Source organism: Pimephales promelas, chromosome 4 (assembly GCF_988280905.1).
Source record: "Pimephales promelas chromosome 4, fPimPro1.hap1.1, whole genome shotgun sequence".
Classification (NCBI taxonomy): Eukaryota; Metazoa; Chordata; class Actinopteri; order Cypriniformes; family Leuciscidae; genus Pimephales; species Pimephales promelas.
Window position 1 is genome coordinate 21,158,053 of NC_142772.1, and position 12,263 is coordinate 21,170,315.

The window sequence follows — 12,263 nt, forward strand, 5'->3', positions numbered from 1 at the left end:
AAACTTCTTTCTTGAGAAGATTTTGTTCTAGATCTAAATGTCACCAGGTTTAAGAAGAAGTTTAAGCTTATTTAGTAGTTGTTTTAGTAGTTGTTTTAGAGCAACACCACACCATTTAGTCCAAACTTTCTGTCCCTATATCATCAAAAATAGCGTTCTGTTAAAGTACCGTATTGAAGTGTCCTCTCACAGAGTATATGTGCCTCATATGCATAGATGGAGCTGAATTGCATCTCAGTTGGCGCTGGGTTCTCAGACCTGGCAGAACCTCAGTGATATGACCTCCTTTTGAAAAGCGCTCAACCTCTGGGGGCCAGAGATTGGTTCAGGCCTGTAGAGAGACGGATCAGGCCTCCCCGCTCTCTGAGGAAAGGGAGAGAGGTGCTGATTTGGGATAGAGAGCTGTGAAGGAGAGCAGTAGTGGGGGGCTGTGACAGGCTCTTTTCAGGCAGGGTGTGCTCTTGAAAGGCCCAGGCTGAAAGGAGCCCAGTGTCCCTATGCGGAGGCCTTTGGCCCATCATGGCCCCGAGGCCCTCCAGTCCTCACTCTAGCACAATGCTCTCAGCCTTTCGCTTTGTCTTTAGCCCGTTAACCCTTCGTTCGCCGCTATTTGCGGCTCTCCGCCACCTCTTTACATGCCAATAGCGAGGGACAGGGCTGAAACAAAAGGGCCACTTTTTGTTCACACTCTTGTCTGCTCGATACAGCTGCTCTCAGGGGTGTAACGCGTCAGAAGATGCTTTTGAATCGCAACCGTTTTTAGAGTTTTGCTTTCGAAGGCAGAGTGTTTCGCTAACCTGGTTCTTGGCGAAACACGTGTTTGTGCGCAATACTCTGCTCTAATTCAAGTGGGAAGTCATGCTGGGAGATGTGTTTGATCTTCGGTTAAGTACCAGTGGAAAACACTCCACAGGCCAAATGGCGGACGGGTGACCTACATAACCGTGCACATTACGGGCTACCAGCATCGTGCTCTTCACCGCCACCTTGACGCCCCACGTCCACTAGAAGGAGCTGTTGGATCAGAATTGGAAGGAGAAATTTGTGTCTTCTGACAATGATGGGGTACTGGTCGCTGAGATGGGAGGGGCTGGTGTGCAAAATGAAAAGAAAAGCCATTTCACCTTGCACAACACCAGTCTTTTTTTCGTGGCAAAGGATGGATGTTCCGCTCCCTCATTCCCCACCCGCTCCCCCACCTTGTACTCTGCATCCAGGCATTCATTAGCACCCTAGCCTGCAGTCCGATGGGGACAGATATGCTCCAGAGTGGATGGGGGCTAAATGGAGGATGGGACAGTGGATAAAAGAAAAAAAAAAGACTTTAATTTGTCCCCACTATTAGCATATTCCCCGTTCCCTGCTTGACACCCGTTCACAGAAGTGAATTTAATAGAGATGTACCTTATCAAGCGTGGCAGATAACAGAAAGTGCCGGTGTTAGTGCCGCACAATATGCCTTAAACAGATTATCCCAGGCAGGGTAGTGGTCCAGCCGTATGTGAAAGTGATGGAGCCAGGGGCACGGGCTTCCAACGTTTTCTACCTCTCTATCGCTGTTTGATCAGCTGTCTGAGGATAACCGAATAGCAAGACTAGTTATCAACGCTTGCTGTTAAAGTGCTAGGGGGCCTGCCTCCAAACAAATAAAGTGTTTAAGAACGTGATGTTGGGTGGTGGAGGTATAGAGATGCTTTGAAACTGCAGATGATCCCAATTTAAACTGTGGATGCCCCCACTTGTCGGGGATGGGGGTTGCATAGAATACAATTAAGTATTTTAATGCAGCATTGCACCAGGCTCAGATACATCATTAAAGTGGAGGAGGCATATCAGATGGCTTTCAGTGCTTTGCATATAGGGTGTGTGGGCACGAGAGCTTTGTCAAGGTTTGTTAAAGGCACAGAATGAAGACGTCTTTCGCCTTTTACCTGTCATTCAGTACGTCATGGCAATTCTTTGATTCACTCCACAAGCTTTACATGTCAGAGACCTATAGGCAAAATTCATGTATGTTTTTCATGTAGCTTATGTAGATGTTTCTGCCTAAATTTGAGTTGGCTTGATTTTTCTGTGTGCGCACAAAAAATTTGTCTATAAAATTGGTAACTGTTTACATTAAGGTTGTATATGAAGAGTTCAGATTCAAAAGCCTCTGAATGCCATTGGAAATTTTCTTCTAAAATTATCATTTTTATCAAGCTTATTTATTCAAGTTCAGTAATTTCACTTAATTGACAATTAATAGGTAATCCTCACTGCAATTTAAGTGAAATTACTGAACTTAAATATACAAGCTTGATAAAAATGATCATTCTAGAAGAAAATTTCCAATGGCACTTAGAGGCTTTTGCATCTGAACTCTTCATATGTTGAATTAGATAAGGCAATAGTTAAAATGTACTTGTGAAACATTTATTAATCATGGGTAATGTTAATTTGATATTTATTTATTGGCCTGCTTGCAAATTACAAAATCATAATAATGCATTATTTATTTATTTATTTATTTATTTTTATTTACCTTTAACAAGGGCATAATAAACTATTAATTGACGATCCAACAATTTACAGTAATAATAATTGATTTTTATCTACATTTAATAAACGCATAAATTGATGAGATAATAATGAACAATATAATACTACTACTACTACTTTTATCACAATAATGAATGAGGAAAAGTATAAATTTTTAGTAAAGAATAATAGTAATTGTATTAATTGAATGCATTAATTCACATTAATGAATACACAAATCACATTCTTTGAGTGGTTCTGCATTTTAAAAATGAAAAGAATGAGCCTCAAATATGATTGCATCTTTTTTAGAGCTCATGAAGCTTAGTCTTTAGGCAGTTATTTCCCAATATTCCCAGAGAGGAAGACTGCATCTGTCTGCACTTCACAGCTGTTGGTGTAAGCTGAGAGAAATTATGCATTTTAATAGTAGTCAGGTGAGTGCGGGCGACTCGTGTGTAATGGACGTTAATGGGCATCAGGGCCAGGGTGACCTCTGCTGAAGTGGTGGCGCACAATTCCTCTCTGGCCCTGTCACTCGCTTCCAAATCAAAATGTGAACAAGTAAAGCAATGTGTGTGTGTATGTGTGTAAGGATGGGAAGTAGGAGGAAAGGAGTGAGAGAGCAGCAGAAAGAGAGAGGCAGGGAAGAGGGGGGTGGAAGCTGTTAGCATTCCATTTTTATTATGACATTTCACAGTCATCCGATTTAATGTCCCCTGACCGGATTGTCCGGCTAGAGACGGTGGGCTTGAAATGTTATTTAGAGCATTGATAAAAGGTGAGCGCCTGCGAGATGACAGCGAGTCATAAGGCTCCGCGCGGTGACATTCATTTTCTCCACAACAGAGATGGAATAAGACGTCACGGTGACAAGCTGTCACTCAAGACACAGCCCCGCCATCTCACCCCTCCCCTTCTCTCCCTTTTCGGTCCCTACTGTCTGGTTGGGGGTTAGAAGGGGTTCTGTGTGTGTGCTACCCCTCTCCTGTAATGGGACTAAACCACACTCCTCCTCAGCGTACCATATGAGTTGGCCTTGCTTTGCTGGCCCCAAAGCCGAGGGGGGTGGGAAAAATATTCTTCAGCCTTTCATTAAAAAAATAAAGAGGCCTCATCTCCTGAGCTTTTCAATCTCCTTGCCTGTCTTTTTAGGGGACTGAAAAGCCAGCACCCTTTGCAAATCAGAAATTCCTCTGCTATGGAAATGCACCAGCTCCAAAAAAAAAAAAAAATAAGGTCACTTTTCTTCAAGGTTGCAATAATCATAAATAACAAGCCCTTGATATCTACTGAGAAATCATGTATTGAATGTATGAGGAAAAATACATTTTCCCCCTCAATCATCACTTGATTTTTTCCCCCTCCTCTTCACTCGTGTGCTATCAAAAGATTTTTCAACAATAATATCGTTCGTAACAGGCGAATGCAGTCCGAGTGTATAATGAATTAAGTCTGCAGCCTGGTCCTGCACTTGAGAATTCAAATTATAATTATTCCTCTGGGTATGTGCAGGGCTTATTGCCAAGAAGAGAATTAAAGTGAAGTCTCCAGTGCTTTTGAAGGCGCACCAGTGAGATTGTGTCGTCTCTGTCAGTCCGGGTCCATTCACTCTGCACACGTGAAATGTCACAAGAGTTACTTCAACTTTCACTCTGAGGTTCATATCCAGGGAAGGAATGTACAGACATATTTTATTTATTGGAGAACTTTCCATTATTGTGAATTTATTAGAAACACATGCACAGACGGTTTTATTGGTCAGAGGTCGCTTTTTTTAATAGCTCAGGAGGCTTCTCAGCTTTGCGTCATTTAAAATCCTTTGGAGAAATTAAAACAAACAACTGAGACATTTGTTGGCTTAATTGTTTAGAGATTTAAATGTGAATTGACAAATTAGAGCTAAGGAACCATCTATTTTAGAAGAATTAGGTAAAGAGAAATATATATATATATACATATATATTCCTCATCGTTGAGTTCTTTTAAACCTTCAGAGGACATATTATTATTACTTGGATCTTAGGAGGAAAAAGTTTGAGGCACAGAAGACTTTAGTCTGTTAATTTGCGATTTAATTTGTTATATATGTATATATGTTTACGTGTGTGTGTGTGTGTGTGTGTGTATATCACTGTACATATTTATTTTTGTGTGACAAAACTGTACACTATACAATGTAGAGAAAGGGGAGGGGAATACAGAGAGAGAGATAGATTACTCATGCTGTGACCACACAGTTAGTGTGTGATGCCTAGTTTGTTTCATGGCTAAATGTCAGCCCCTTTAATGTTACAAAAGACACACAAAGGAACTGTAATGGAGTATTATGGTCTCTCAATGAGAGGCTTTTATCGGTATGAGCGTAATTGACTCGCTCATAAATCATGCTTAAGTGTCTTTGCTGATGCACTTGTCTTTGAGCAGTTTATCCTCCTCTCGAAGATTTACCGTTTTAGAAATTATTGGTGTCTCTGCTAGTATTTTCTGTTTTGCTTTTCATTTAATTGCTCACAGTTATTAGTTAACTGAAACTGAATGACTAGAATAAGAAATAATTTTTTGGAGGAACATGAATGTGAGTATGAACACTCTGATCGAATTGATTGAGTGAATTGATGTAACTTGGATTTGACTGTTTTCTTAATTTTTATTAATTCATTTTCCGCTTCTCACTGATTACTTTTTTAAATGCATTTGTATTTTAAATGCATCCGTATTTGTTCTTAATCATGCGTCTACGTAGAACAAGGGAATATTCCTTTATCGGACCTCTAAACAAAATGTATTCTAGTTGACTGATTTTTGTTTAATATTGTTATAATATAATTTCAGTAAGTAGTATGTTTACTTAAACCTGCAAAATTCACAAAGTACATATACGTACACTAGTCGTAAAAAAAAGTATTTGGGACAATTGTGCCACACTTAAAATTTTACATTGAAACACATTTAAAAAAGTTGTTAAATTTTTACATTATAAAATGGATGTAATTTCATATTTATTTCCTATAGTACAAAGTATCATTTACTGTATTTTACTGTTATATAGCACAAACGCGCAAGCAAAGTTTTATTTAAGTAAAATTAGTGCTAAGAAAAGTAAAGATCTAGTATAATGTGTTTGCAGATACCTTTTCTTTAATATTTTGCTATTTTGTGCTTTGAAATTCATTCATTTTTTAGCGACTTACACTCTAGAAAATACTGTGTTGTTTTAACCCAATTTTGGGTCAAATATGGACAAACCCAGCCATTGGGTTATGATTTTAAATTACATTTTCAACCGAATGTTTGAGTTTGTCCATTTTTGACCCAAATTGGGTTAAAACAACACAGCATTTTTTAGAGTGTAAATGATCAGATGCTTCTCAGCATAGCTGTGTGGATATGGAGTCTCGTATACTCTCAAATGCTTTTTTTTATATCCTTTTTGACCTCAACAGAGTCTTCTCAGATCCTTTAACAATATTAAAGATGTGGGCATGGTGCAAGTGAAGGTGATCCGAGCGGAGGGGCTGATGGCAGCTGATGTTACAGGTAAGGAAAACGCTACCACACACACACATACAGTGATCCTGACATATGATTTCTCACTCCGTTTTCCGTTACTGATAAAGACTATCATTTCCCCTGGAATGGTCAGCAGGAGGCTGATAATATTGCATTCTGCTCTGTGCTAATGGATTGTCTGCTTCTGAGATCACTGTTCCTCTTAAAGGTTTTTTTTTTTGTGTGTGCGTCTGCTCTGGTTTCCATTAATTCTTACTTTTAATTAGGTCTGCGGTGGACAGGCCTAGTTTCTGGCACTATGAATTATCAAGTTGAGAAAAAAAGTTGGAGATGGTACAGTCAATTGATTCTTATTCGGAGTCGGAGTGAGACATTAACAAACACGCTTACCTTGAGTCATTAATTAGTACTACTCCAGAATTCAAATCTAAATGTATTAATCTTGCCATTTGTTTTGGGACCTCATTGAAACTGAACCAGATGCTGTGTGTTATATTCAAATAAAGATATTTCTGTGTGCCTTTAAACTGTGCTTAAAGTAATACACCACCGTTCAAAAGTTTAAGAGTCGATATGATTTGTTTGTATTTAAAAAAAGAAATGAAATTAATACTTTATTTAGCAGCAATGCATTAAATTGATCAAAAATACGTAGTGTTATGAATTTCTGTTTCAAATACCTGAAACCTGAAACATATTTTGTGGTTTCCACAAAAATACTTAGCAGCAAAGATGTTTTCAACATTAATAATAATAAGAACTATTTCTTGAGCTCCAAATCAGCTTATTATACTGATTTCTGAAGGATCATGTGACATTGAAGGCTAGCATTATAATGCTGAAAATTCAGCTTTACCATGACAGAGAAACTTTTTTTAAAAGCTATTAATATATACTTATATTAATTTAAAATAGAAAACTGCTATTTTACATTGTAATGATATTGCACAAAATATATGTTTTTCTCTATTTTTGATCAAATAAATGCAGCCTTGGTGAATATATAAGACTGCTTTTTATAAATTCTTAGCATAAACGGTTGTGTAGTTCACCCAAAATTAAAACTAAATCATCTATGAACCATTACGTTGCTCCAAACCTTTCCCCCCCAAAAAAATCTTTATTAAAAGATGTAGTGTGTAATTTCTGCACCACTAGTGTCACCAAGCACAATTGCAAAAAAAAATAAAAAATATTGGTTGTATTCACTATATAAAGTGCTGTATAAACACCCTAAAACATCTACTATTGGTCAAACCGAGAATTGGCAATTCTGGAGATCTGGAATTCAGTTTTAATGAACGTTAAAAACCATTTGTTTAGCTTTGAAAGTTTTGTGGGCAATGTCAGTCCTAAGTTTGATTTGACTACTTGTGTGAAACAAAGCTGAGAATTGCAGCGCAAGAATATTAATCAAGGCCGCACAATCGTTTGCAGATGAGGTGCGAGGCAGCAGAAATAAACTGGAGCGAGAAAGATCGAAAAGACGGAGGGAGAGAGTGAGAGACGTAGAGGTCATTAGCACCGTCACTCTTAAGGTGGAGCATATCGCGAGGTTCCTCTCCGCTAAGCGCTTTGCGTTCTCTGCCTCTCTAATCGCCTAATCGACGCCTTTAATTAAGACATGTTCAATGGCAGAACACCCCTCCCCCCCTCCCCTCTCACACCCTTCAGCCTCCCCCTTCCCGCACAGTTCTGCAATCACCCCTTTACTCGCTCCTCTCCGGGAGTCCGGCCCACTACGTTGACCTCGTAGCACGGTCTGGCGTTCCCTGGGGAACCGCGGCCTCCTCATGAGCTCTGATTTCACACTCCTCTCCCGCCACAAAGCGCCGGCGCACAAAGCTTTTCTAAGAGCCCCGGCTCGCTCACGGACTCACCGTCTCAATCGGCCCTGGCACCGAGGTGTCAGCCAACAAGGTTACGGGCCACGGAACAGTGCCTCCTCTAATAGAGAGCTCACTGGAGACAGGGAGAGTCCGGGAAAAGTGGAAGGAGAGTGGACATAAAAGATAATGTGGGTGAGAGGGAAAGAAAAAAGAGAGAGAAATCTTAGTTCTCTTACTTGCATCACCGAGTGTGTGTGTGTGTGTGTGTGTGTGTTTTTTTGCCCCCCCCCCCCCCCCTTTCTGTCTGTTTTTCATTGTAATTAATTGAGGCTTTTATCTGGAGTGCCTCCACTCCAGGCCAGCAGGATAAATGGTGACAGTGTGTAAAACCAACACTATTTAGGGACAGGAGACTGCTTTCCTCCTGAATAGACCCGCTCAATACTTAACATAGATCACTTCAGAGGCAATTTCATTAACAACCAGTTTTCAAACAACAGTAGGAACTGTTCTGCCCTCACTGCCATCAGTGTGTTTGTATATGATAATCCTATGGCCGGTTAAATGCTCCTCTCTGCTTAACGGAGTTCCTGCATTTCATTTAAAACGCCTTCCAGACCTGAAAAATGTAATTACCGTTTTGTACGTCAGCGTGCCGCCGCACACTCATCAAATTGCAGCCGGAATGAGGTTGAACTCATCTCGGCGGTCTGTGAGGATTTGCCCAGAATTAACCCACAGCCGGTGTCTGCTCGGCCACACCTGGGGAGTCAAAGTTTCATTCAGTGCGAAGCGTGTAATTTGCTCAGACAGCTGCCTCACCAACACGTAGTAGTTTGTCGCCGTGGATGACCGAGTGTCACCGCGAGGATATTGAATAGGGTTGTACATTCCTGCGCCTATCAATATACATTCATTTAAACAGATGCAAATTATTTTTGAATGCTGAAAATATTCACAATTACTGTCAGTCATGGCAAATTAAGTACTTGTGTGCATAAATTGTAAATGAGTGCGAAAGTTGATCGAAAATAGGAGTAAGATTCTTTTTACATTTATTTTTATTTAAAAGTATTTTTGAAACCAGTTCTGCTGTATTGTATTATACAATATACTGCAGGACTGAAATTCACAGTCCAGATTGCGACAGTAAATTTAGTCAACTAATTTGATTATATCAGTCAGACACATAATAGTGTAATCATCACATTTAAATACAATACTGATTATAAATAAATATATTCAGCCTGATCAATATACCCCTGATATTTATATGCTTGGTGACAGCAAGGACTTTCCATTGATCACTCTGAAATTTATTTTACTTGTCAGCTAAATGTCTTTGCCTCTGTTATTGACAATAATTGAATTATTGTGTATTGCAGTTTAATTTTGCTGCACATGTTGCAAAGCCATTTTGAAATAAAAGTACCATTATGAATGCGTTTCTTTTTTTGCCCCAGCTTTTAAAAATTCTGTTCTGCAACAAACAACAAAATTGCTCCCAAATGTTTTGTTCGGAGGTTTATTTAATGACTAAAAGTTTAGATCAAAGCTAATACGAAGAGTTTGTTGTTTAAGTTTTGTTTGAGAACAATATTCCTTTAAATTACGAACATTTATTTACATGTGTATATTAATAGTTGATTTCAAAGCATGTAGGACAGCGGATTACATAAATATGTCTCTAGAGTCGGCTTCTTATAATAATGTATTTTGTACATGACTGAAATATTCTATTGTACTTTAAAAAGAAAAGAAAAAAATATCTCTCACTTCAAGCTTTTGATTTATTAATATGAAAGTGTAATGCCCTGTCAGCAACTGGAAACAGACTCATATTTAACGGTCTCTGCTTGGAAAGTTTTCTACAAATTTCCCACATTCAGACCATTTGTATTTAAGTCATCATCCCCGTCTCCCCTCCGTCTGGAACCAGCTGTGTGTGTGTGTGTGTTCACACCAGACATAGACAGAGATGTCCTCACGGTGCTCTAGGGCAGCGCAAAGGCTGAAATGCTTATCTACTTGTGTGCAAACCACTGTGTCAGTGTAACAACAGGAAACCGTGCCACACTGGGGCAAAATGAATATATCAAATCAACTCTGTGATAAGTTGCACCTAAAGCTTTAGTCTGGGTAAAGACAGCAGTGCAGTTTGATCCGGCCCTTCAGGCTCGTTGTCCCATCACCTTTATCAGGAAGTTATTCCCCCCAGCACACCACCCAGTGGATTACACCATGGTAAATACAATGAAACTGATAAAATTAATGTGTGTGTGTGTCCCTCACAGGCAAGAGTGACCCCTTCTGTGTAGTGGAGCTCAGCAACGATCGGTTACAGACGCATACCGTGTACAAAAACCTCAACCCGGAGTGGAACAAAGTCTTCACGTTGTAAGTGTCAAGATCACATGCATAGTGTGTCTGCATTTGCATATATTCACATATTTATTGTCTACCGAATTATGTATTTTTAAGCACACTACAATGCTGATAGAAGAATATAAATACTGATTTATAAAAATAAACCTGCATGATTTATTTGCCAATAATTCAATTTGTAATGTATTTTTAAAATGATATCTCATGTGCAATTGCAAACTTGAATTTTTACCCATCATTTATTGAAAAAGGTGCATTATAAATTCTGTAGCCTATCGATGAGCTCGATTATTTATAGGGATACATCCGAGAGCTGAGGATCACAGGATAATGTAGTCACGATTATTTAATTAGGCTTTGTATTGGTTGTTGGAAATGTGACATATAAGTTAACTTTGTACTTTAAGAAGAAAATGAACTTTTGTTTGAGATTACACTCCCTCTGCAAGTATAGCCATTGTGCCGTTTGATAATGTGCCATACATAATTTCTTATATTAGTTCGATATCTAGAGGTTGTTCCATTGATGTTTTTTTTTTTTTTTTTTCATAATCTTTCAATCTTCACGGCTGGAAATTCATTTGTGAATTCCCAGGGAAAGCTGGGTAATCTAGCCTCTCCTTGGAGCGCTCATCTCTTAAAGAATAACCTCATTTTCTTTCATTAGACTTCTCCTCTTTAGCCTACTTTTCAAAGATAGCATTTCAAATGGAGAATTGCAGCATCTTTTTTTAACCCCAGCACAATGGAGATTGTCACCAAGGATTTAGATGAATCACATTTTTTTGTCATGACTTGAAAGATCTTTTCAGTGTTTAATATTAGTCAATGACTTCTTCACCTACCTCTTTTTTTTTTTCTTCAACTAGCAATGTGAAAGACATCCATTCAGTCTTAGAGGTGACTGTCTACGACGAGGACAGAGACCGAAGTGCCGACTTCTTGGGCAAAGTGGCTATACCCTTGTTAAACGTACGTCCTGAGCTCGGAGACTTTCACTTACAACAATGAATCAGTTTGAGATTGGGGAAAAGTACAAAAATAAGTGGCTTTAAATACTATGTACTTACATTGAAACGAATAATTTGATACAATGGACATACATGTTTTTACATTGTACTTATATTTTAAAAATACCAGCATGTAATTACAGCTGTAACTAATTTATGTAATTACATCTGTAATTACACAGCTGACGAATCCCTAACCTACCCTTAAACCGACCCATACCACCACACCTGTGTCTAACCTTACCCTCAATAGCAGCAAAAGTGTTTTACAATGCAACATGAGCACAATAAGTACATTATACTTATTTTTCAATGTAAGTACATAGTACTTAAAGGGTAACACTTTACAATAAGGTTCATTAGTTAACATTAGTTAACCACATTAGTTAACATATATTAGGAATGAACAATACTTATTCAGCATTTATTAATCTTAGTTAATATTAATTCCAAAATGTACTAATACATTATTAAAATCAAAGTTTGTATTAGTTAACGTTAGTTAATGCACTGTGAACTAACATGAACGCACAATGAATAGCTGTATTTATATTAACTAACATTAACAAAGATTAATCAACTCTGTAACTAATGCATTGCTCATCGTCAGTTCATGTTAGTTAATGCATTTACTAATGTTAACTAATGAACCTTATTGTAAAGTGTTACCACTTAAAGCCACTTAATATAAAGTGGGACCGATTTTTTTTCTTGTAAATTCTTTGTAAAACAAATATGGCGTGTATCTCACTTTTATTGATTTTAGTAATCATACAGTAAGAGTAAGATGCACACGGAAAAAAAAAAAGTTACAAAAATTAAATCAACATGGCATGTCTAACTTGACTGATTTCGGTAATCATAGAGTAAGTTGTGAAAGTGAGAAAACACAACAAAAGTTTTTTAAAAAGCATACCATTTTTAGACCAGCATAATGTGCTTAAACTTTATTGATTTTAGTAATCATAGTGTAAGATGTTAAAGTGAGAAAAACACAAAGTACAAA

The 12,263-nt window shown here is 38.2% G+C and overlaps 1 protein-coding gene across 8 annotated transcripts in view; it reads left to right on the plus strand.

Annotated features, from left to right (window-relative positions):
* The window catches only part of mctp1a (multiple C2 domains, transmembrane 1a), a 205,849-nt gene that overhangs the window by 117,331 nt on the left and 76,255 nt on the right, over window positions 1-12,263 (plus strand). For all 8 annotated transcript variants that reach the window (XM_089130115.1, XM_089130118.1, XM_039662314.2 and 5 more), the window contains 3 exons: window positions 5,967-6,060; window positions 10,157-10,259; window positions 11,117-11,219. In XM_089130115.1, coding sequence (XP_088986241.1) covers window positions 5,967-6,060; window positions 10,157-10,259; window positions 11,117-11,219 — 300 coding nt within the window. The remainder of the gene's footprint in view (window positions 1-5,966; window positions 6,061-10,156; window positions 10,260-11,116; window positions 11,220-12,263) is intronic.